General features: G+C 50.3%; 1 protein-coding gene across 5 annotated transcripts; it reads right to left on the reverse strand.

Annotated features, from left to right (window-relative positions):
- Positions 1-16,902: 16,902 nt before the first annotated feature.
- On the reverse strand, positions 16,903-21,213 carry LOC109752759 (uncharacterized). Of its 5 annotated transcripts, none has more exons than XM_020311654.4 (5): positions 21,116-21,213; positions 20,435-20,540; positions 18,285-19,115; positions 18,037-18,198; positions 16,903-17,663 (listed from the first exon to the last, which is right to left on the reverse strand). In XM_020311654.4, exons 3-5 carry the CDS (start codon positions 19,086-19,088, stop codon positions 17,235-17,237), a joined length of 1,395 nt encoding a protein of 464 aa, XP_020167243.1. In that variant the 5' UTR covers positions 19,089-19,115; positions 20,435-20,540; positions 21,116-21,213; the 3' UTR covers positions 16,903-17,234. The 5 variants fall into 5 exon arrangements, 4 of the variants coding, with proteins under 4 accessions (XP_020167243.1, XP_020167241.1, XP_040260375.1 ...); XM_020311652.4 differs by having other exon boundaries at positions 20,781-21,209; XR_012205392.1 differs by having other exon boundaries at positions 17,015-17,663; positions 18,360-19,115; positions 20,781-21,209.
- Positions 21,214-23,919: the final 2,706 nt, after the last annotated feature.

A 23,919-nucleotide genomic window follows, 5' to 3' on the forward strand; every position in this document is an offset into this window, starting at 1 on the left:
ACCGCCGTACTAAGCAAAATAAGATGCATAATGGATAAACATCACATGCAATCAAAATATGTGACATGATATGGCCATCATCATCTTGTGCCTTTGATCTCCATCTCCAAAGCACCGTCATGATCTCCATCGTCATAGGATTGACACCTTGATCTCCATCGTAGCATCGTTGTCATCTCGCCAACTATTGCTTCTACGACTATCGCTACCGCTTAGTGATAAACTAAAGCAATTACATGGTGATTGCATATCATACAATAAAAGCGACAACCATAAGGCTCCTGCCAGTTGCCGATAACTTTTACAAAACATGATCATCTCATACAACAATTTATATCTCATCACGTCTTGACCATATCACATCACAACATGCCCTGCAAAAACAAGTTAGACGTCCTCTACTTTGTTGTTGCAAATTTTACGTGGCTGCTACGGGCTTCTAGCAAGAACCGTTCTTACCTACGCATCAAAACCACAACGATTTTTCGTCAAGTGTGCTGTTTTAACCTTCAACAAGGACCGATCGTAGTCAAATTCGATTCAACTAAAGTTGGAGAAAAAGACACCCGCCAGCCACCTGTGTGCAAAGCACGTCGGTAGAACCAGTCTCATGAACGCGATCATGTAATGTCGGTCCGGGCCGCTTCATCCAACAATACCGTCGAATCAAAGTAAGACGTTAGTGGTAAGCAGTATTGTTGAGGATATGAACCTTGGAGTCACCCGTCAGGAGGGGCCGGGTTACTCGCGTAGTCATTACCAGAAGCCCGGAGCCAAGTTTGAAGATGATGGGCCAGAGATGGGTTGAGACCCGGATATGGCTTAAGGCCCGTAGTTACAATCATTATTATGGTAGAACTTGTAGTGTAAGGCAAGTATAGTTGAGAGTCCGAGCCGGACACTCTTATGAGCCGGCCAGGACTCCAAGGGCTGCTGGGCGTCAGCCTCCCTATATAAAGGGACGACCCGGCAGCGGTTTAAGGGCGGCAACAATATCATCGAGAGCCGGGCATAGCAAGTTTAGCTCCCTGGTGATCGTAACCCTAATCAATACCATCTCAACTGGACGTAGGCTTTTACCTTCACCGTAAGGGGCCGAACCAGTATAAACCCTCGTGTCTCTTGTCTCACATTAACCCCTTCAAGCTTCCTAGTTGCGATGGCTCCACGACTAAGTCCTAGCTCGAGGAGATCTGCCGTGACAATTCCATGACAGTTGGCGCCCACCGTGGGGCCAGCGCATGGTGGATTTGAGTTCTTGAAGGGCAGCTTCGAAGGGCTCAAGGGATACGCTGTGGGCCGGATGACCAAGAGTCGTCGCGGCAAGCTCTACATCGATGATGCAAACTGGGGCCCCGACGCCGGCTCAATTGAGTACGGGTACCGGGTCCCCTTCGGCGGAATTCATGTTTTCATTGGCAAAATTGGTGAGCCGGGCCCCGAGCCGGATCTCTGCGCCGATCTCATCGAAACGGCTCAGCGCGCACGATCCGCCCGGGCCCGGCCTGCCTTAAGGCGCGCTTTTGTGGGATGCATCCATGGAGGGCCCTCTGATCCATCTGGGTCTGGTGATGAGGCGGCCGCCGGCTCTGACGGCGAGTCGGCCATCGATGAATCAAACTCGCTGTACCAACTTCAAGATGGCAGGCTCATGGGCTGTTCCGATGGTGACGGTATTCCGGACCTTTTTGAGCCACCAAGTCAGGTTGGAGTTTTTATGGCTGGTGCGCAGCCTGTTCAGAACCCCGCTGCTGGAGCAGGAAACCCGGTGCCTTCTCCGGCTCAGGTGCTAATGGATCTCACGGACAAGATGACGGCCCTGTTAACCGCCACGGTTGACCCGGCGAATCAAGCTCAGCATGATGCGGAGGTGGCACAGTTAAAATTGGATCTGATAAAAGCTAAAGAGGATCTTGCAGCGGAAGGGATCAGGCTGGCTGCGGAGCGGGCGGCTCTCGATGCCCAGACTCAGCTGATTCAGACGCAGTCCTTCCAACTCACGATGGATCAGAACGCGGCCAATGAGGTCATGAGAAGGAGGCATCAAAAGGCCCAGTCTCGACTCCCACCGGTTTACGATCCACGCAACCTCTTCAACACGCAAGGTGCAGGGTCTAGTAACCCGCCAGGGGTCATAGCGCCCGGGTCTGGACCCCTTATTCAGCCACGAGTGATGGGGCCTCCCCAGGTGCCCCCTGCCCCGCCTCAGTACGTGCCAATACCCCCGGGTCATTATAATAACCCGCTGGAGAACATGGTCGCTGCGGCAGCACGGCTGGCGGCTCTACCAGTTGACGGCGACTCTCCGATGGCTATTGAGACCCGCCGGGTCAGGGAACTCCTTCAGACAGGACTGGCGCAGCAAGAGGCGTACTCCTATAGCCGGGACAGGATCCACTCGACCCCTCGTCCAGGCCAGAGCCCGAGTTACAGCCGGCACATGGTCTCCGCAACCGGCTCAAGTAACGTCCGACGCCATGACCCGCCCCCTGGCCATGGCCCGGCTCATAACGGAGCCTTTTGCGCAGCAGACCAAGCGCGGCAAGAGGCGGAGCAAGTGCCTCAATTGACGGCTTACCAGACCCCCCGGCTTATCCGACGGCTTCCGTTGATGTGGGTATCCCTACCAGGACCGGGGGTGTCCCTTGTTTGGTGCCAGCTATCCGTAATGAATGTCTACCTAAGGACTTCAAGGGCCCTAGGAAGGTGCCTAACTACACAGCTGACTTACAGCCTGCAGCCTGGATCGAGAGTTATGAGATGGCCATGGAACTACTGGAGGTCAGTGAGGCAACCATGGCTAAGTACTTCACCATGATGTTGGATGGGACTGCCCGCACTTGGTTGAAAGGGCTACCACCGAACTCCATCGGATCTTGGGCTGAGCTGAAAGCCCGGTTCATCCAAAACTTCAAGGATACCTGTAGGCAGTCTATGTCAATTGTGGATTTGACTAACTGTAAGCAGCAGGAGGGTGAATCCACGACTCATTGGGTTCGCCGGGTCAAGGAGATCATACATTCATCAGATAAGATGGATGCCGGCTCTGCAGTCTTAATGTTGGAACAGAATTGTCGCTTCGTGCCCCTGAAGATGAAACTCGGGCGGCTTAAGCGCGACTGCAGTGACATGGGCACGCTAATGGCGGCTCTTGTCAAGTACGCCGACTCTGATGGTACCAAGGATCCCCCTTCAGATGATGAAAGGGCAGGGAAGGGAAAGAAGAATGGCAATGGCAAGGGTCCCCAGCATAACCCGGGGAACCAAGGAGGAGGCAAGCGCAAGGCCGATGGCAGCCTAGAGTTTGTAGCCAACGCCAGCTCACAAGGTAATAACCAGTGACGCAAGGGGAGACCCCCTCCCCGCGGCGGCGGGTCAGGTCCGACGCTGGAGCAGCTGTTGAATGAACCTTGTCCAAGGCATGGCTCTAGAGAGAAGCCAGCGACTCATCTATGGAAGGATTGTGCAATCATGAAAGCCTTTAAAAACTACAATGGTCCGGGCGGCGGCTCAGGCGCCGGCGGCTCTTCATGTCATACCAGACTGGACAATGCCATATCTGGCTTATATGACCCGGGGCGAGTTACCTGAGGATGAAACTCTGGCCAGGCAAATAACCCGGCGGGCTAAGTCAATGATCGTTATCGATGGCGAATTGCATCATCGCAGTGTCACGGGAGCATTTCAGCATTTTGTCTCCCCTGAGGAGGGTCAAGAAATCTTGCGTGAGATTCATGAAGGGGATTGTGGCCATCATGCCGGCTCAAAGTCCCTTGTGGCCAAGGCTTTCTGTCATGGTTTTTATTGGCTGACGGCTCATGCTGATGCAGAGGACTTGGTCAGCAAATGTGATGGTTGCTAGAGGTTTTCACGACGGGCTCACGTGCCGGCTCAGGAGCTGAGGATGATCCCAATCACTTGGCCCTTTGCGGTCTGGGGGCTTGATATGGTTGGGCCTTTTAAAAGGTCCAAGGATAAGAAGACCCACCTCTTGGTGGCAGTGGACAAATTCACAAAGTGGGTGGAAGCTGAGCCAGTTAGCAAGTGCGATGCAGCCACGGCGGTTCAATTTATGAAAAAGGTGATTTTCCGCTTTCGCTTTCCGCACAGCATTATAACTGACAATGACACCAATCTCTCCAAAGGCGCCATGGAAGAGTTTTGTCAATGAGAGCATATCCGACTTGATGTTTCCTCAGTGGCTCATCCTCAATCCAATGGTCAAGCTGAGAGAGCTAACCAGGAGATTCTGAAGGGCATCAAGCCCCGGCTTTTGGTCCCTTTGCAACGGACGCCGGGTTGTTGGGTGGAGGAGTTGCCCTCCGTCTTATGGAGTATCAACACTACTCCTAACAGGTCTACAGGCTTCACACCTTTCTTCATGGTCTATGGAGCAGAAGCAGTCCTTCCTAGTGACATCCGTCACGACTCACCTCGCGTGGCGGCTTACGTTGAGACGGATAATGAACAGGCGCGTCAAGATGCTCTTGACTTGTTGGACGAACAGCGTGATGTGGCAGCAGCCCGTTCAGCGATTTACCAACAAGACCTGCGCCGTTATCATAGCCGCCGGGTCAAATCCCGGGTCTTCCAGGAAGGCGACCTTGTGCTCCGGCTCATCCAGGATCAAACAGATGCACACAAGTTATCCCCACCTTGGGAAGAGCCCTTTGTGGTCAGCAAGAACTTGCACAACGGGTCATATTACCTCATTTACATTCGGGAGCACAAAGATTCACGTAAGTCGGAGGAAGAGACCCGTCGGCCGTGGAACATAGCTCAGCTTCGGCCTTATTACACTTGAGCCACCGGCTCTCGTGGTGTATTTATTTCTCTCAGTCATGTATATATTATGATAAGCAATAAAGCAGGACCTCTGTCCTTTTTTCTCCTCCAAATACACACGTGTTGTTCTTATTGCAAGATTACATGATGATTTCAAGGAGGATCCGGCTTATGATCGTATTCGAATTTAGCCGTAAGCAGTAAAGTCACTTGGGGGCTTCCTGTTCAAACATGGGTCGTATTCGAACCAAAGAGAACATAGCTGTCGATACCCATTTGATTGGCAAAGTGCCGAGCTCATTGGGAGGTTATCTTTGGTCATATTTGAATCATAGCTTAACCCCTCTGAGAACCGACGTGGATCGTATTCGAATCAGCGTCGTTAAACAATTCTTGAAATCACTTGGGGACTTCCTGTTCAAACATGGGTCGTATTCGAACCAAAGAGAACATAGCTGTCGGTACCCTCTTGATTGGCATCGCCACACCCACTGGGGGCTATATGATCGTCTCCGAATCTTGGCTTAACCCCTTTGGGCCGGGTCTCTGGTCGTATTCGAACCGGAAGCCCCTAAAGTTCCTCTGCTTATCACAAGTTTTCATTGATTATGTCAAGGTGTGTACGGCCGGGTCTCACTATACCGGCTTAACTTTGGTTTACAGTGTTCGTTGAACGCGATGGGTGTCATTACGACAGGTAAATCGGGGTTAAGATACCAACCTTGTTACCCGGGTTATATAAACCGGAAGTATGCTTACAGGCTGCTAAGTGTGTTGTTACGGCTGTGTCAAGAAGATAATTGAGGACCAGTCCCTTTTGATTCATCTTCTGGGTTATCTATCCAAGACACCTGATTCTCAGGGCGGCAAGCCGCCTTGAGACTTGTGATTTGCCTTTTCTATGCAGGATACTTAAAGGTACCTCTTTGAGGTTGAGAAAAACAAAGGGATGATTATGACCCGGAGAAATATTAAAGAGACAACTTCAAAAGACCTTGGCATTCAATACGTGCACGATGGCACGGCAGAGATAGACTGTTGCACCTACTTTATTACAACATTCATCAAATCTAACAAGGGTGGAGCATTGTTGGGTAAACCGACAGCCGAGTTACGATGCCCGCTGGGTGGAAGTCTCCGGCTCGTTCCTGTCTTCTCCTCCGGCTGATCCCAAGACCTGGAAGGTTGAGGACTTCCAGTCGATGCCGCTGAGAGCCTCGAACTGGGCTTCCTCGTCAATTAACCCGGCCGGGTCAATCTCCGGGGCGAAGGTGTGCTGACGAGCCGGCGGGATCAGGTTGAGGGCTTCATAGCGAGGGGTTGGAATCCTCTGATTCTCCGCGTCATAACCCGGCTGGTACTTGGTCAGATCTGTGTCATTCCCGATGAGGGTGGCCACCGGGCGTACATCCTTCACGCACGCCGCGAAGTCCTTCTGATCAAAAGCTGAGCCGTCCTCCTTCAGGCTTGGATAACCCAGGGCGATGTCTGCCGGGTCTAGCTCCGGCAGGAATGCCTTGGCCCGGCTCAGCGTGGCGATTGCTCCGGCTCTCGCGGAGGCCCGTCGCAGCTCTTGGATCCGCTGAGGTAGAACGGCGAGCCGGCGCAGGACTTCGGTCAGATGAGTGGGCACCTCGTTGGATAGGGCCACCACAGCTAAGGCACGCTGTGACCCGGTGTAGAGCTGTTCCACCAGGGTATACACGGCCTTGAGCTTGGTGACCACGCTCTAGTTGAGGTTGGCACTTCTGGGGCCTGTTTAACAGAATCAGATAAACCGGCGGCAAGGATGAATACTGAGACATAAACATTCTGACATTGATGAAAGTCGGTGAGGCGACTTACCGAAGATGGCGGCCACCATTTGGGAAACCTGGCGCTTTAGGCTGGTGAGCTCGGCGTTCTTCTCAGAGAGAGTCTTCTCCGCCTGTTCTGCCCGGGTCACCAGTGCGGCCTTCTCTTCAGCCCAGGCCTTCCGCTCAGCATCAAATTCTGTCTTCAGCTTCTCTTGAGCGGCGATGCTAGAGACAAACTTGGCGTTTGCCTTCCAGGTCTCCATCTCCTGCGTCTTCAGCCGGCTCTTGAGATCCGCAAGGTCCGACTCTAGCTTCCTGCCAACAGCCTGAATAAATTTCCGGGTTATTAACAGTCATTATATAAGTCCCAAGCGCTTTCCAAGCAAAGACACTTGGCACTTGGGGGCTAATGCATATTGAATGTATCTATCTACATACAGTCGGCTCAATTGAGTAAGCCGGAACCTAAGTCTACAACATATTCAAATCATAAGTCGTCGACTTGGGGGCTAGCATGGCAAAGGTAATTATGCAGTAAGTAAGAAGATAGCAGAAGGATACCTCAGATTTTTGTTGGATCTGGTTTACCATGGCGACCTCCGCGTCCCGGCTCTTGTGCACCTGGCTGATGTAGCCAGAGACGAGCTCTCCAATGCTCAAGTTGGTGTAGTCGGAGAGGTCCAGGTTCACCCGGTGGGGCTGCAGCAACTCCCCCTTCGCGGAGCATTTGGCCAGCACGGTCGGTCTCCCCGGCTCAATGAACTCCGTCCGGGTGATTACCACGTCCGGGTCGTCTGCTGGCGGAGCTGAGCCGGAGGCCTCCGGGTTAACCGAAGCTTCGGTCGTTGCCTTGGTAGTTGGGGCAGTGGCTTCAGGTGCCGTGTCCATCGGAGTGGTGGCTTCGGGGGCGGAGGTAGCTGGCGGCTCTTGAGCCGTCACCTCCGGTTCAGGTAAGTCCGGCACTCCGGCTGACCTGGTCTTCTTCGCTCTTTTGGTGAGCTTTGCCTGGGCGCTGAAAGGACAGAAACATTCAGCATAAAGAGAGTAAGTACAGACAAGTATAATGCGAGATGGTTGTCATTACCCGGGCGCGGTCTTGAAAGTCGGAAGACTCGACTGCATAGAGTCGCCCGAAGAAGGGGAGGTCTCCTGATAATTGGAGTCAGAAGAATTGAGTGGCTGACGGATAACACCCGCCAACGGATGAAAAGGGTACAAGTGAGAAAAAACCTCAGTTCAACGCTTCCTTGTTGCGTCGGGTAACCCGGCGGAAAGATCGGTGTCCTTGTTGGTCCGGGTGTGACGCCGGCTTTCGTGAACCTGTCGCTTCAAAAGAAATTGAGGGTCTTGGTGAGCTAAAGGATGTGAAAAGCTTACTTTCCGGGTTACCCTTCGGACTTTCAGCTGTGGCAAGGGCTCCGAGTCAGAGGAAAGTGATGTTACCTCTTCAACCACCGGGTTACTGGTGCCGGTGTCATCCTGTCAATGAGCAAGTGTTGATAAGGAGGACAGCAACAAACAACAAATACAGCAAGAATTTAAAGGCTTAAGGGTTACCTCTGACTCGGAGCTGTCGCTTAATTGCATCAGCTCCGAAGCAGTAGGTCTGCTTCCTTTTTTGCGAGGGGCGGCTTTCTTGGCCGCTTTCTTCGCCTTCCTGGCCTTCTTGGCCGCCTCATGGTCATACTTGACCCGCCAGAACTTATCATCAGCCTGAAAAATACAATGAGGAATTCTTAAAACAGGTTCAGATGAAGGTTATATGCAGACGAAGATGAAAAGTTAAAGGTGGCGACTTACCGCTGGGGCTGGATTGGTCTTGCAGAAGGGGGCTAACCCGGTCCTTCCGCAGTCTGTCAGGCTCTCGTTTAAAAGAGCCTTGGTCTCCTCTTCTGCAACATCTTCTGGAAGATCATTGCGGCCGTGCCTCTGAGGGTCATCCTTTCGCCCGGTGTACTCACACATTAAGCCGGGGCGGCGGCTCAATGGGATCACCCGCCAGGAGATCCAGACCCGGACCAGGTCTATTCCGTTCACACCGTTGCCCAGGAGGGCCTTGATTTTGTTGATCGTGGGGAGCAGAGGCTGGCGCTCCGCTTGAGTCAGCTTGTCCGACAGTGGGTGAGTCGGCTCTAGACGTGTTGGGCGAAAGCCGGGCAGCGGGCTTTCGTCAGCCGGGGATGTATCTTGGCAGTAGAACCAAGTCATGTTCCAGTCCTTGGGGTGGCTCGGCGGCTCTGCATAAGGGAACAGACAATCCCTACGCCGCTGGATGGAAATGCCACCTAACTCCAGACTCGGCCTGTTGGCACACTCATTCTGGCGGTTTAAGTAAAACAGCTCTCTGAAAAGCAGCAGACTTGGTTCTTCTCCAAGGTAAACCTCGCAGAAGACTTGAAAATTGCAGATGTTGGATACGGAGTTGGGTCCTATATCTTGAGGCCGCAAGTCGAAGAAGTTGAGCACATCTCTAAAAAACTTTGAGCCGGGCGGTGCGAAGCCCCGGCTCATATGATCTACGAAGATCACTACCTCCCCGTCCCTTGGCTGTGGTCTCTCTTCTGACGGGTCAGGGGCACGGTAGGACATGATTTCCTTCTTAGGCAAATATCCAGACTTAACAAAATTGGCTAGGGTCTCGTTGGTGACGTTGGACCTCATCCAGTTGCAAGTGATGGGAGCCTTAGGAGGCATGGTGAAAGTTGGTGGTCTATGACAAAAAGGAAAAATGTCCGGGTTAATTATAAGCCGGAGATATACAGTTCAGAACTAAGGTGGCGGCTTATGAAGGGGACTACAGTGGGTTATTTAAGCCGTAGGGGCATTCAGATTAAGTTTGTTATCTACGGCCTTACTACAGTTAAGCTGGAGGATTCTACGAAGCATGGTTTTCTTTAAACCGGAGGATTCTACAGCGCGTGGGTTCTTTAACCCGGAATCGTAAGCCGCCAAGATTCAATGATTGCAGTTTTTACTAAGTGTGGTAAAACAGGCTTCACATATTGCAGTAACTTTTTTGGATCAAAATGGTCGGGTGAAATGAAAATTTTCTAGACCTAGAAACAGACGAGCGGATGTTCTTGAGCTCGAACGAAGCATCTGTACAGTGGAAAGAGATCTACTGGCATTTGAAATGAGGCCTAAACAACTGCCGCACTAGTTTTATACAAGGCTAAAGATCAAGCAAGGGCAGTGACTACGAGAACTACCGAAGCTTGTGGCAATGGCGATGAACGCGAAGAACACGGCGAACCCTACTGCAGATCTACTCTACGGGGTGGTGAGAACTTACCGGAGCTGAAGAGGTGCGGGAGTCGCCGCCGTTTATCTGGTCCGAGTCAGGGTGATGCAGCGGCCAAGGTTGACGAAGACCGGAGGCGAGACGGCGGCGGCGGAGTGCGAGCTCAGTGAGAAAGGCAGCGGCGCGAGGAGGAAGAAGGAAGCGTGAGAAGAGCCTGTCGGGCCGGCCTATTTATAAGGCAAGGTCATAAGTGGGCGCGAGATTCAAGGAGACCACGGCGTGATTATCTCCCCCCCACGACGCCTCGATTTTCGGAATGACAGTAAAAGCAAAGATCCGTTGCGGATCTGGCGGAGTAAAAAACGGACTTAAAGGAGGATGACATCACGGCGGATTATCCGGAGTCCAGAGGATGACGTCACTCCGGGTTATGGCCTTCACATGAATGGTAAGCCGGAGATTTTTTCTGTCAGAAGCGTTGAAGATTGACATGAGCCGGCTCAAATCAATCTAGGGCCTAATGTTGAGGATATAAACCTTGGAGTCACCCGTCAGGAGGGGCCGGGTTACTCGCGTAGTCATTACCAGAAGCCCGGAGCCAAGTTTGAAGACGATGGGCCAGAGATGGGCTGAGACTCGGATATGGCTTAAGGCCCGTAGTTACAATCATTATTATGGTAGAACTTGTAGTGTAAGGCAAGTATAGTTGAGAGTCCGAGCCGGACACTCTTATGAGCCGGCCAGGACTCCAAGGGCTGCTGGGCGTCAGCCTCCCTATATAAAGGGACGACCCGGCAGCGGTTTAAGGGCGACAACAATATCATCGAGAGCCGGGCATAGCAAGTTTAGCTCCCTGGTGATCGTAACCCTAATCAATACCATCTCAACTGGACGTAGGCTTTTACCTTCACCGTAAGGGGCCGAACCAGTATAAACCCTCGTGTCTCTTGTCTCACATTAACCCCTTCAAGCTTCCTAGTTGCGATGGCTCCACGACTAAGTCCTAGCTCGAGGACATCTGCCGTGACAATTCCACGATAAGTATGACTATTATCGCCCATAACTCATTGTGTTCTACTCATGAATGTAACATCTACGCATAGACCTGGCTCGGATGCCACTGTTGGGGAACGTAGTAATTCAAAAAAAAAAAATCCTACAAACACGCAAGATCTATCTAGGAGATGCATAGCAACGAGACGGGAGAGTGTGTCCATGTACCCTCGTAGACCGAAAGCGGAAGCGTTTAGTAACGCGGTTGATGTAGTCGAACGTCTTCACGATCCAACCGATCCAAGTACCGAACGTACAACACCTCCGTGTTCAGCACACGTTCAGCACGATGACGTCCCTCGAGCTCTTGATCTTGTAGAGGGTCGAGGGAGAGTGTCGTCAGCACGACGGTGTGGCGACGGTGATGTTGAAGTTACTGGCGCAGGGCTTCGCCTAAGCACTATGACGATATGACCAAGGTGTTAAACTGTGGAGAGGGGCACCGCACACGGCTAAGAGATTGTCTGTTGTGCTTTGGGGTGCCCCCTGGCCATGTATATAAAGGAGGGGGGAGAGAGGCCGGCGGCTAGGAGGGGCGCGCCATGGGGGGAGTCCTACTTGGATTCCTAGTCCAAGTAGGATTCGACCCCCCCTTTTCCTTTCTTCCACCGGAGGGAATATGAAGGAGAGGGAGAGGGAAAGGGGGCACCGCCCCCTCCTCCTTGTCCTATTCGGACTCCCAAGGAGGGGGGCGCGCGGCCACCTGCCATGGGCTCCCCTCTCTTTCCCTTAGGCCCATGTTGGCCCAACACTTCACCGGGGGGTTCCGGTAACCCCTCGGTACTCCGGAAAAATACCCGGATCACTCGGAACCATTCCGATGTCCGACTATAACCTTCCAACATATGAATCTTTACCTCTCGACCATTTAGAGACTCCTCATCATGTACGTGATCTCATCCGAGACTCCGAACAAACTTCGGTCATCAAATCACATAACTCATAATACAAATCGTTATCGAACGTTAAGCGTGCGGACCCTACGGGTTCGAGAACTATGTAGACATAACCGAGACACATCTCCGGTAAATAACCAATAGCGGAACCTGGATGCTCATATTGGCTCCTACATATTCTACGAAGATCTTTATCGGTCAAACCGCATAACAACATACATCATTTCCTTTGTCATCGGTATGTTACTTGCCCGAGATTCGATCGTCGGTATCCTCATACCTAGTTCAATCTCGTTACCGGTAAGTCTCTTTACTCGTTCCGTAATGCATCATCCCGTAACTAACTCATTAGTCACATTGCTTGCAAGGCTTATAGTGATGTGCATTACCGAGAGGGGCCATAGATCTACGATACACGGAGTGATAAATCCTAATCTCGATCTATGCCAACTCAACAAACACCTTCGGAGACACCTATAGAGCATCTTTATAATCACCTGGTTACGTTGTGACGCTTGATAGCACACAAAGTGTTCCTCCGGTATTCGGGAGTTGCATAATCTCATAGTCAGAGGAATATGTATAATTCATGAAGAAAGCAATAGCAATAAAACTAAACAATCATTATGCTAAGCTAACGGATGGGTATTATCCATCACATCATTCTCTAATGATGTCTCTAATGATGTGATCCTGTTCATCAAATGACAACACATGTCTATGGTTAGGAAACTTAACCATCTTTGATTAACGAGCTAGTCAAGTAGAGGCATACTAGGGACACTATGTTTGTCTATGTATTCACACATGTACTAAGTTTCCGGTTAATACAATTCTAGCATGAATAATAAACATTTATCATGATATAAGGAAATATAAATAACAACTTTATTATTGCCTCTAGGGCATATTTCCTTCAGTCTCCCACTTGCACTAGAGTCAATAATCAACTGACACAGACCAATATTTCCTCAAAAAGGGGATGAAGCTCTTTTTTTAATATTGCAAAAATGCAACGGTTTATAGATACCATAGTTTATAATGCTGCAGTTTTACGTAGAACCAAACACAATGGTGTCTTGAAAGACCGTAGTTTCAAATGCTTTGAGGTATTTGGTTCTAGTTAAGACTGTATTATAAATCATGGTATCCACAAAACTTTGTGAAGAAGTGGTCTGGACCTTTTTTTTAACCGAGAAATATAGCAAATACTCTCTTCATGAACGGGGAGTCACGCATCAGAGCCATAGATGCTAGGAGGCTGGGTACCGCCGCACCGGGAGTCCCTTGATGTGGTAGAGGTCGGATCCCATGGCTGGCACAGGAGAGGGTGGCGCAAAGCATGGCATGGCCACCAAGCGGCACCTCGCCGTAACGCAGTGCGCGATGAGGTACGACCTCATGCCTTCACGATCGTTGTCGCACCGGGGAAGAGCGAGCTCCGTGGATAGATCAGACATTGAGGACGTAGTTGCGTATGGGAGAAAATGCGAGGCTGACGAAGGGATAAGATGACGAATGGATACGTCGGTGGTCCACTAGGTCGCGTGTCGAGCAAGCGAGGCGGTAGATGTGGGCGTGAAAATCAACCGGCAGAGACCAATCATTTCCCGAAAAGGGCATGAAGTTTAATATTGCAAAAATGTGAAGGTTTATGGATACCATAGTTTATAATACTGCAGTTTTAACTAGAACCAATTACGATGGTGTCTTGAAAGGCAGTGGTTTCAAATGCTTTGAGGTATCTGGCTCTAGTTAAAAATATATTATAAATCATGGTATCCATAAAACTTTGCGAAGAAGTGGCCTGGACCTGTTTTTTAACCAAGAAATACAACAAACACTCTCTTCATCAATTCTCGCAATCTGCATGGACACATCAAGTGAAACAACTAAAGAAAGAAGTCCAAATTCTTCAAAGTGTGCGCACACTTTTTGGTAAAACGGAGCAGTCGTCCCTACCACTCCCACACAATGCATGCATGCAGTTGTTGTCTTCATTCCTTGTGACGTGGCACATAATAATAGGATGGGCACATGGGCTAGACATCGCATTTGATATCATATCTAGGGATATGTACATGCATTTATTAGAGTTTTCAAATTTTTAAAAAGTAATAGCTTTGAAACCACGCGTCATAATTTATATCCATTTTCATCGTTGAAATTCTCGCGGCGAGATCTTTGAAATTAGATCTTACTTGTATACGTTTTGGTAAAATTGATCCCGACTTTGGTGATATATGGTGCAACTTTATTACTATACGGTGTAACTTTATTACTGTGTGGTGCAGCTTTTATCAAAACCAACGCTGAAGTCACATGATTCAACTTTTCATGATAACTAACTTTTTGCGATGTGCAACTAGTCTGCTGTCCCGGCCAACTATCTAGTAGTTGATGTGCAACCCTCCCCCTCCTTGCTTGTGGATGTGTAATTTTCATTCCTAGCACATCCTGCCCACCTATCATATCAGCGATATGTGCAACTTAGTCTCTTGATCCAGCTAACTGCCCGGTAATTGATGTGCAACTTATTTCCCTCCCTACTTGTGAATGTGTACTTTCAGTTGGCAGGGGCACATACGAAGTTGCACATAGTCTGCTAGGCAGTTGGCCGGAGCAACAGACTAAGTTACACATCTCACTGGCAGGGATTGTTTGGATGATAAAAAACTGCACATCCGTGAGGACTAAGAAAAGTTGCCTATGGGCAGGCCCCCTATAGTTGCACATCTCACTAGCATGGGTGGTTGGGACGGGGTGCTAGCGGTGAAAGCTATACATCTGCAGGGTACGAGGAAGAGTTGCACATCGACTATTAGGCAGTTGGCCGGGGTAACATCCCAAGTTGCACATCCACCGCTCGACACTTGGCCGAGGCAAGAAACGTGAAAACTGCACATCCACGACCAAAGGAAAAGTTGCACATTAACTACTAGGCGTTTATCGGGCCAGCAGACAAATTTTGCACTATCGTTGGTAGGGTTTAGTTTGGGGGTGGAGGTGTCATCAAAGAAAACTGCACGTCAATGGGTAGGAAGAAAGTTATACATCGATAATTGCACAGCGACTGCTAGGCAGTTGTACTAAACGGAAACTAAACTGCACACAAAAAAGTTGATCGAAATATACCCATGTGGGATCTAGTTTCAAAGAGCACGTGTGAAAACATATCTTAATTCCGATGTTCGATTCAAAAGTTATGTCTTTTTAAAAATTCTGAAACCCGAATTACACGTGTTCACATGGATACTTTTGTAAAAGTTTTTTCTTGTTCACAGGGATACACTGTTTTCAAATATGACCGGCCACTCCAAACACCCAGCGAGTCAACGGCCACTCGCTAGACGCGCCCGAAAAGAAATATGTGCATGCTCCCGATATACATCCTCACGAGGAGTGCTATCATCTCAGAGCAGGGCATGCAAAGAGAGTGTCATTGTTTGGTTAACCAATTGATTGAGGTGTAGTTTTCTGATTTGAATGTCTTTTTCGCGAATACGTAAAGGTTGCGTATCTTTTCATTGATAGAGGAGAATAGAGAAAGTACAAGAGATGATACAACACACTACACGAACGCTAAGAAGGCGCGAGTATGGTACCCGAAGCAAAGGAAAGAGGGATGTTCAGCCCAAATAGAGGACACACGTAGCTAAACCCACCTAGCCCGGTCTCCGTCCACAAAAGGCAAGGAGACACGGGGCTCAAGACACCCACACCGCGTCACGGCTAACACGAGGCACCACATCTGAACGGTCGCAACCCCAAACTCGACAGGATCAATGTACGCCCACCTAGAACGCAAAGAGATAGGCTAGTGGGCGGCAGGACCCGGCCGGGCCAAGGATGGAAACCGTGGGAGAAGCACCAATGATGACGTACATAGCGCCTAAGTTGCCACGACATGAGATGCAGTCCGAACCGACATGATCGTTTCCATAACTTGAGATCCAACACCGGGGACACCGAGCAAATAAGACAACGCCTTCGAGAAGGGAAACGACGTTATGGCGTCGTCGCTGTCCGATCCGGTGAGCCAGACCTAGGGTTTCCCCCGATGCTCGAAGGGGCACAAATAGAAGCCATGAAAACGCCTCCAAGAAGGTGACGACACCCGCAAGTGTCACCGCTGCCAGCATCGGCAAGCCGGGCGGGGATTTCACCCTCACCGAGTCTGAGCAATCCCACATCAGCCGGTTTGAGATCAAAAGACGAGGAAGTCAACATGTAGACTGGAGCTGCCACCACATGGAGGAGAGTTGCAGACACACGTGCTTCGGAAATGAGTTGACGAGGCAAGGAGGTGGACGGGGTTGGGGAGGCAATGGGGGCCGATATAGGATGGTGGCGCCATAAGTAGACCAGGATCTGAAAGGAACACAGATCTGGACCACCGGGACGGATCCGTCGGGACGCCAGCAAGCCGACGAGGCTGGAAGGGACGCAGCCAACGAGGGCGCCGGGGACCGAGCCGCGTGAGCAGTGTGCGGGCAAGCCGAAGACACTGGAAAGCGCAGGTCTTGGGCTGCCGGGGCCGGAGCAGCACCGGCGAGGACCAGTGAACCGAAGAAGCCGGAGAGAAACGCGGCCTTCGGAGCGCCAGATCCGGAGCCGCGCCAGCAGAGGACGATGACAAGCCGGAGGACCTGGAGAGCGCAGGTCCGGCAGCCAAGTCGCCCCGCCGCCACCATCCCGGGAGCCGGCGCGGGCTTCGCCGGCCGTTCCTCCGGTGGTGGCGAGGTGGGGAGGGTGCACGGCCGCCGGATCTGGGTTCCCCCGTCGCCGCCAGGGAGGGCGACGCGGGGGACGGGGGTGGTATTCTCGGTCGTATTAGCTCTTCTGACAAGCGTAGACTCCTGGTCAACTTCTGATTTGAATGTCACAAATTAGTTGCTGAATTTGGTGGTTTTAGCGCTAAATTTGTTCATCTTGACTAGTCAATCCAGCAACAGGGGGAAAAGAAGAGGACGGTGACCAAATACAGTGCTATGTACTTTTATTATTGCCAAACACACCATCATCGTTTCAACAATACTTTGAAAAACTGGTGTTTTCATAGATACAGTATTTTATTGTGATCGGCAAAAAAAAACATACTATTGCAATACTGAGGTTTAAAAAAAAAACATTGCTTCCAAACAGGTACTCCTTCCAATCTATAATAAAGTTCCAAATTACAACACTTATTATGGACCGGAGGGAGTACTTGAAACCATAGTTTTCAAGATACTTTGGTATTCTTAGAATACTTAATCTCTACTTAAAAATACTTTGGAACCAAACACACCAAAATGTATTTGCATAGCTAGCCTTAGCTCTAATTTAGGTGGAGTAACAATCAACTTGCAGTGTTAAGAGACGCCAAAAAGGTGCATAGCATAGAAAAACTCTGACAACCTTCGGCGTTGCATATACTAGCTATAAGCAGCACACGACGACAGCATCTGCAACATTGCAAATCTAAACACTGGATAATTGCGGTAGCATCACATCCATAGCTTGGCACCGGCTACAAGGCCCCCCAACATTTAACTTGACTGCAGGGGGAACTCTCTCCAGGATGTATCTTTTGATGGCACCGACTGCTTTATGTGCTTCCAAGATCATAGCTTGGCTTCTGATCCAGCATTTACCGGATCTTGAGGGACCACACCTAACAGAATCACTGATCGCCCCCGTACCCGCACCATATATACAGTCCAGTGTGAGGCTCTCAAGTGATGTTGCATTCTTGAGAATATCACATGTTAGCTCAACCATGCTCTTTGCAGAGCAGAAGCCAATGATCTGGACCTTCTTGAGCCTCTCATGCTTGTGTTGAAGAATCTGCCTCAAACCTAAGGAGGGATCCCCAAAAACCGAATCATGCTGCATGTCACTCTGATCCACCTGCATGGCATCAAATATTATTGCCAGTCAAATTAAATGTCTCCTACTCATTCCTTGGATGCTGTGGAAGCATCGGAACGACTGCGTCTTCGACAGAGCCAGCCCTTCTATAGCTACGCTGCTGGATAAAATCAAGGAGGAGGCGACGCTTTGGGCCAGAGCCGGCGCGTTGGGTCTGCGTGCCCTCATTCCCCAGACCTGGGATGTACATTAATTGCAGCACCCTCACTCTGTATAATTGCCTCCTAGGAGGATGTAACTGAAACCCCTTCCTTTTCAATGCAATGAAACGCAAATCTTCTGCGTTTTCTCGAAAAAAAAATGTCTCCGCAGCAGATAGTAGACACCTTTGAAGCGTGAACAGTAAACTCACACTTAAGTTGAAACTCTCCAGGACAGGACAAGCATCCAGAAACGAAGCCAAGGATAAATAATCATAGGTTGGGGTAACAGCATCATCATAATCCTCACCAAGGTGAATATTCAAGTGCTTTATGGCAAGGAATTTGTCAGCTACCATTGGGGTATTAACCGTCTGCACAAAGATATCTCGAATTAATCACATTCCTTCTTACAAGTCATAAACACTGGAATATAATAATTTGAAGCTTCAGAGAATACCTCAGAAGACGAGTATATGGCAAGAGTCTTAAGATGTGGTGCAATAGAAGGTAGCTTAGTGATAGCATAACTTACAGCATTGGGCGTATATGAATACCCCACCTTCAAGTGTTTGACCTTTGATGATTCTCTAAGCACGAGTTGTACTGGTTCACCAAAGAAGTCTAAAGTGGTGAGGTTTGGAGCTGTGCTCTCTATCACTCGCAGCATATCGCACTCTGACACAGTCAAACAACTAAGCCGCTGCAGCCAGAATGGTATCGTCGAGCAGATTAGCTCCATGCAACACCAGACTTGCAACTCCTCCAAAGCAAAACAATTGGAAATAAGATGCCCTAACTCATCCCCCGTGATACAAACTCCATAGAGACGCAGCTTTGTCAGGCTTCTCAAGCAATCAAATCCAACCATGGGATGGAAGGCACAATTGGTGAGGTCAAGATACCAAATTGAGTTTCCACGCCCATCAAGTAAAATTGAGCATGGGAAGTTGTACTCTTCCCTATATCGCCAAGGCAGAAAAAGGGTGATTTTTTCAATCCCTGGCGTGACAGCTTTCTGGAGCCAACTATTTAGATGACATGTGTTGACATTGTTACGATCATCGAATACAAACTCGAGTATCTTCACACCGGTGTCTGAGTGATTTTTCAGAATTTGATTAACTCTGCTAGTGAAATCCCTTGCTTCCGTCCGTTTCAAGCCTAGTGTTTCCTCAGTGAAGATAAGCTTGGGGTGGCATCTCCAAGAACGTAGAAATGTGCGAGAGACACAGGCAGAGTGGGCAGAATCACACAATGGCATTAGGGAATGTACAAGGCACCAGATATCCTGCACAGGCATGTAAAAATAGTTGATCACTGGGATTGTAAAGGCAAACATTTTTTTTACAAAAAATTAAGGAACCATACAGAGAAAATGTATATCCCATGTGACCTGTTCACGCTTGTACAAAATGTGATGCACATGGAATTGTGGTAGACAAGTTCAGCTTGTGCAGAGAGGTTCCTTCTCTATAAGAGTAATGTAGGCGGCTTTCCTAAAGAACGCTTCATTGTAATTTATATAACCGACTGCTATCACTAAGAAATCGATAATTTTGGATTTTTCCCCATAACCTTTATTTTCAACCAATTCCATAACCTACTTTTTGAACGAAATCTAGAGTAGCCAACAATAGGTTTAGGTGCATTCGTTACAGTCAAGGAATGGTGCTTTGTGCAATAGCTTGGAACAAATAAACCCAGTAGCAAAAAGACAGAAATAACGTTGACATGCAAAGCAATCATAAATATATTTTTCTCAAACACGCAGGAGGGCTGCGTAACACTTCATTAAGAAAGAAATATGTAGAAGGCTGAAGATAGAAACTTCCTCAACCCAAACACACCTCTAAGGAACAAGCTAAGAACTCACACCACAGGAAACAAAACTACCAAACTAAGACAAAGGACGAGCCTAATTGTCCAAGGTAAGCGGCCCACATAAAAGCTGCCGAAGTGCCAAATGTCTGGCTGAACTCTAGAGGGTGCATTCACTAGCAACTGTCAGCAACCCATGAAAACATTTTGCCTAGCATCACTGAAAACGCAATTGTTCCGATGCTTCCATATGTCCCACGCTACCAAGATAATGAGGCAGTTAAGCCCTTTTCGGAGTTCTTTGGGAACTTGATTGAGAACTTGGCACCACCAGCTTGAGAACCAGCCAGTGGTGGGTTGTGGAGCAATAGCAATTAGGCCTAGTCTTTGGAGAATACAAGACCAGACCTGCAGGGCAAAGACACACCGCACAAGGATGTGCTGAATTGACTCCTCAACTCGGTCACAGAAGGGGAAAGCAGCCGGATGCAGTAACCTCCTTTTGGCCAGGCGGCCGACCATCCAACATCAATTATTGATGGCGAGCCAAATGAATAGCTTACAGCGCAAATGAGACCAGGTAATCTGATAGTACCAAAAAGAAAGCCCCATAGGCTGATTTGCAAGAGTACAAGCCAGACCACGTAAATCACCTCAGAATAAGCAACTGAGAGGTTAATTTCACTGTCACAGCAACAAAGAAGAAAATACCACTAGAAGATATGTTCACGATTTTATGCGGACAGCATAGGTCAAGCAATTTTCCATTATCAATGTTTTATGCCATACCTCAGGGTAGATCCGGCCCTGAAAATGTCGATATCACCACCCTGTGACTGGTCATCTTGTTGGCAGAGTGAGTCCTTTTTATCTGGCACTGAAGTAATCAATTCATCTGCAGCACATAATACACGGCACTGAGTTATACAGATGTTAACAGAAGGAAACAACCAACTCGAGCATACAAACACACGCACAGCAATTCTGTTTCTCTCCTTTACCCAGTTTTTTGCAAGATAACTAACACACTCTCGCTTAAATTCAAGAAAAAACATAAATATTTTTGCAAAACATGATGGAGGAGCTCGTCAGACAGTGGGATGAAGATCCTTCTCCAACAATTTATTTCTCCTACCTCCAAGGCTTATCTTGGATCGTATATCAACTAAACAAGGCATTGGCTCCTCTGCTATCTCCGCGTCCACTTGTCAAATCTTGAGTGGGCCGCCTTTGATTCGGCCGGGGATTGAGACCTCGACGGCGAGGGTGAGGAGGGCAGCGAGGGGTGTGGAAGCGAGAGCACCGGCTCCACGCACGGGAGCGCGGGGTAGACGACAGGGCCAACGGGCAGGCGGACGACCCCCTTGGAGGCGGCGCGGCTCGTGTGCGCGCGACGGGGTAAGAGGAGGGAGGGAGGGGATGCGAGCGTGCGCGACGGCGACAGACGACCGGCGAGGCCACGAGCGCTACCGTGAGGCCCGCAGGGAGCAAATCGTCGGCGTCGGCCTCGTCGGCGTGGAGATCCCGGAGCTGTACGAGGAGAGGGGCGCGACTGGCCTGGCCCACATTGAAGTGGTTAGCAGAAAACACCTAGTCTTGGGTAATTTTTGCGCCAAAATCACTGATCGGCAAATTTGGCCCTATTAAGTGTGTTAATGACAGATGGAGCCCGTTTTCTGCCTACATGGCTACACGAGCCGTCCCGCCCGCCCTTAGAAGGTGTTCGACGACGTCATCCAGACCAAGTACATTTCCCCTCCCGCTGCATCAGCATTTTCCCCTTCCCGCTTCCTTCCCTCTCTTAGGCCAACTCCAACGTGCGACCCCAAATGGTCCGACGCGTCCGTTCAGGGGCAAACGGATAGAACAGACCGCCCAACACGCAGGAGCAAATGGACTGTCGTCCGTTTTTCCTTCGCTTTTGACCCATTCCCGGCCCAAAGTTGGGCCGCGTTTGCAGCCGAACAGACACGCGCGGACGGCGTGTGGCGCGTGCCCATGTCCTCCCCTGGCCCGTCCGCCGGGGACACATGCACCCCTTTTTCTATTTCCTTCCCCAACTCCAGCCGTACCCCACCCACCCCCGCCCCGCCCTAGCCGCCGCCACCGCCGCCATTTTTCTCGGTCGTGCGTTGTCTAGCACGGCCGCGAAGCCCAAGCCCTCCCGAGCCCCCCCGTTGACTCGACGCCCGGAGTTGTCCAACCCCGGCCGCCTGATTTCAGCGCATCCGACGACCGGATTTAGAGCGAATCGGGCCGGATTTGAGCTCACCCTGGCTGCCGGAGGCCACGCCTGCCATGGACTGGCCGAGTACCGAGCCGCAAAGCCCCGGCAAGGCCCCCAGGCCGCATGCAGGTACTGACTCCGCCTCTAGCCATTCGGATCGAACCCGTCGCCGGTTCACCGGCAAATACACGAACGCCCGTCGTCCGAGCTCAGCGCTGACCCAAAGGCTCGTCGGCGCAACGTTGCCGCTCATAAAGTGCGACGACTGTCCACGGAAGGTCTTGCGCCGCATGTCTACAACGCCGAAACATCCCAGATGGGTGTTAGTCAAGTGCGCAAATGATGGGGTATGTGCTAGTTTTGCTTCGATTGTGCTTTCGGATTCGGCTTGTTTTGCTTACACTCATATATGTATTGTGTAGGATGGATGCAACTTTTGGTATAGGGAAGAAGAATACATCGATCTATTAATAGAGCCTAATTTAATAGATGTTCGTGCACTTGTTGCTAGAAAGGAGGCTAGAGATGAGACTAGATGCGAAGAAGAAGTAACGTCTACTTCTTTATACTCGAAGAAGAAAGAAGCATGCAAGATTGTAACACCCCGGATGTAACTTTCCATATTTGTAACTCCAACTCTTGCCATTTTCGGCTATGTGTTATGATATTCCCTTCGTGGTCGGGTTTTGTCTTTCGTTTTGCATTTTGTTCATGTCATGCATCTCATATCATGTCATCATGTGCATCTCATTTGCATACGTGTTCGTCTCATGCATCCGAGCATTTTCCCCGTTGTCCGTTTTGCAATCCGGCACTCCCACCTCCTCCGGCGCACCCCTCTTGTTTTCCTTTCATGAGCGGGTGTTAAAGGTTCTCGGAATTGACCGAGGCTTGCCAAGTGGCCTTGGTATACCACCGGTAGACCACCTGTCAAGTTTCGTGCCATTTGGAGGTCGTTTGGTACTCCAACGGTTAACCGGGTAACCGCAAAGTCCTTTTGTGTGTTGCAGCAAAACCCCCCTCCAAACAGCCCAAAACCCATCTAAGTCATTTCCATGCTCTAGGTCATTCGATCACGATCGTGTGGGCGAAAACCGCACTCCATTTGGAGTCTCCTAGCTCCCTATGCCTATATAAACACCTCCCCCCTCCGAAATCCGGGCGAAACCCTAGCAAAAATCGTCCCCCGCCGCCACCGGACGTGTCCACTCCGGGCGGACGCATCCCCGCCACCGCGCCCGACCAACCACAACGTGCCACGTGTCGCCTCCTCACCGGCGCCGCCGCCGGCCCGCGAAGCCCGCGGGAGGCCCCCGAGCGGCTCCCCCGCCGCCCGACGCCTCCTTCCTCCCGCGACCACGCCCCGCCGCCTCGCCGGACCCCGAGCCAGCCGGACCTCGCTGCGCCGCCCGGCCGGACCTCGCCGGCGCGCCCGCGCCCGTCTCCGCCCCTCTCCTCCGCCTCCTCCCGAGCTCCTCCGAGGCTGGCCGCCCTCTCCCTCCTCCCTCACCGGCAGCAGCTCCGGTGAGAGCCACGGCGAGCCCCGAGCCCGAGCTCCCGATCCGATCTGTAAACCGCTAGGGTTGACCTCTTTTCCCTCCCCCGAAATCTTCCAAGTCCTTATATATTTGCAATATGTGCTCCTGTTCATTGCATCACATCTCATTGCATACTGCTCCGTTTGGCGCGTGTAATATATCGAAATGTTCGCCTCGAGATACTCTTCATTTTGCCCCATTATGCCATGTTCATTTGAGTCCATCTTGATGCCCAAATCTCTGATGCAAGAGTGCTATATGCTGTTACCTGCTGTTACTTATCAGAACTTGAGGATTTGTTATTTTTGCTGCATTTGATGTGTGCATCTTATGGGCATGAGATCTACACGTGTTTTGATGTATGCCATGCCATCTTTACAGAGGTGTATGCCATGTATTTTTGTGATCTCTGTCGTGACTAGCACGAGCATGCAAACTAGGCTCCGTGATGTTTCTGATTTCAGGGACTTAGTAATTTCTGTAAGTCTGTGACTGCTGTTATTTTGTTG

Source organism: Aegilops tauschii, chromosome 3 (genome assembly GCF_002575655.3).
Source record: "Aegilops tauschii subsp. strangulata cultivar AL8/78 chromosome 3, Aet v6.0, whole genome shotgun sequence".
NCBI lineage: Eukaryota > Viridiplantae > Streptophyta > Magnoliopsida > Poales > Poaceae > Aegilops > Aegilops tauschii.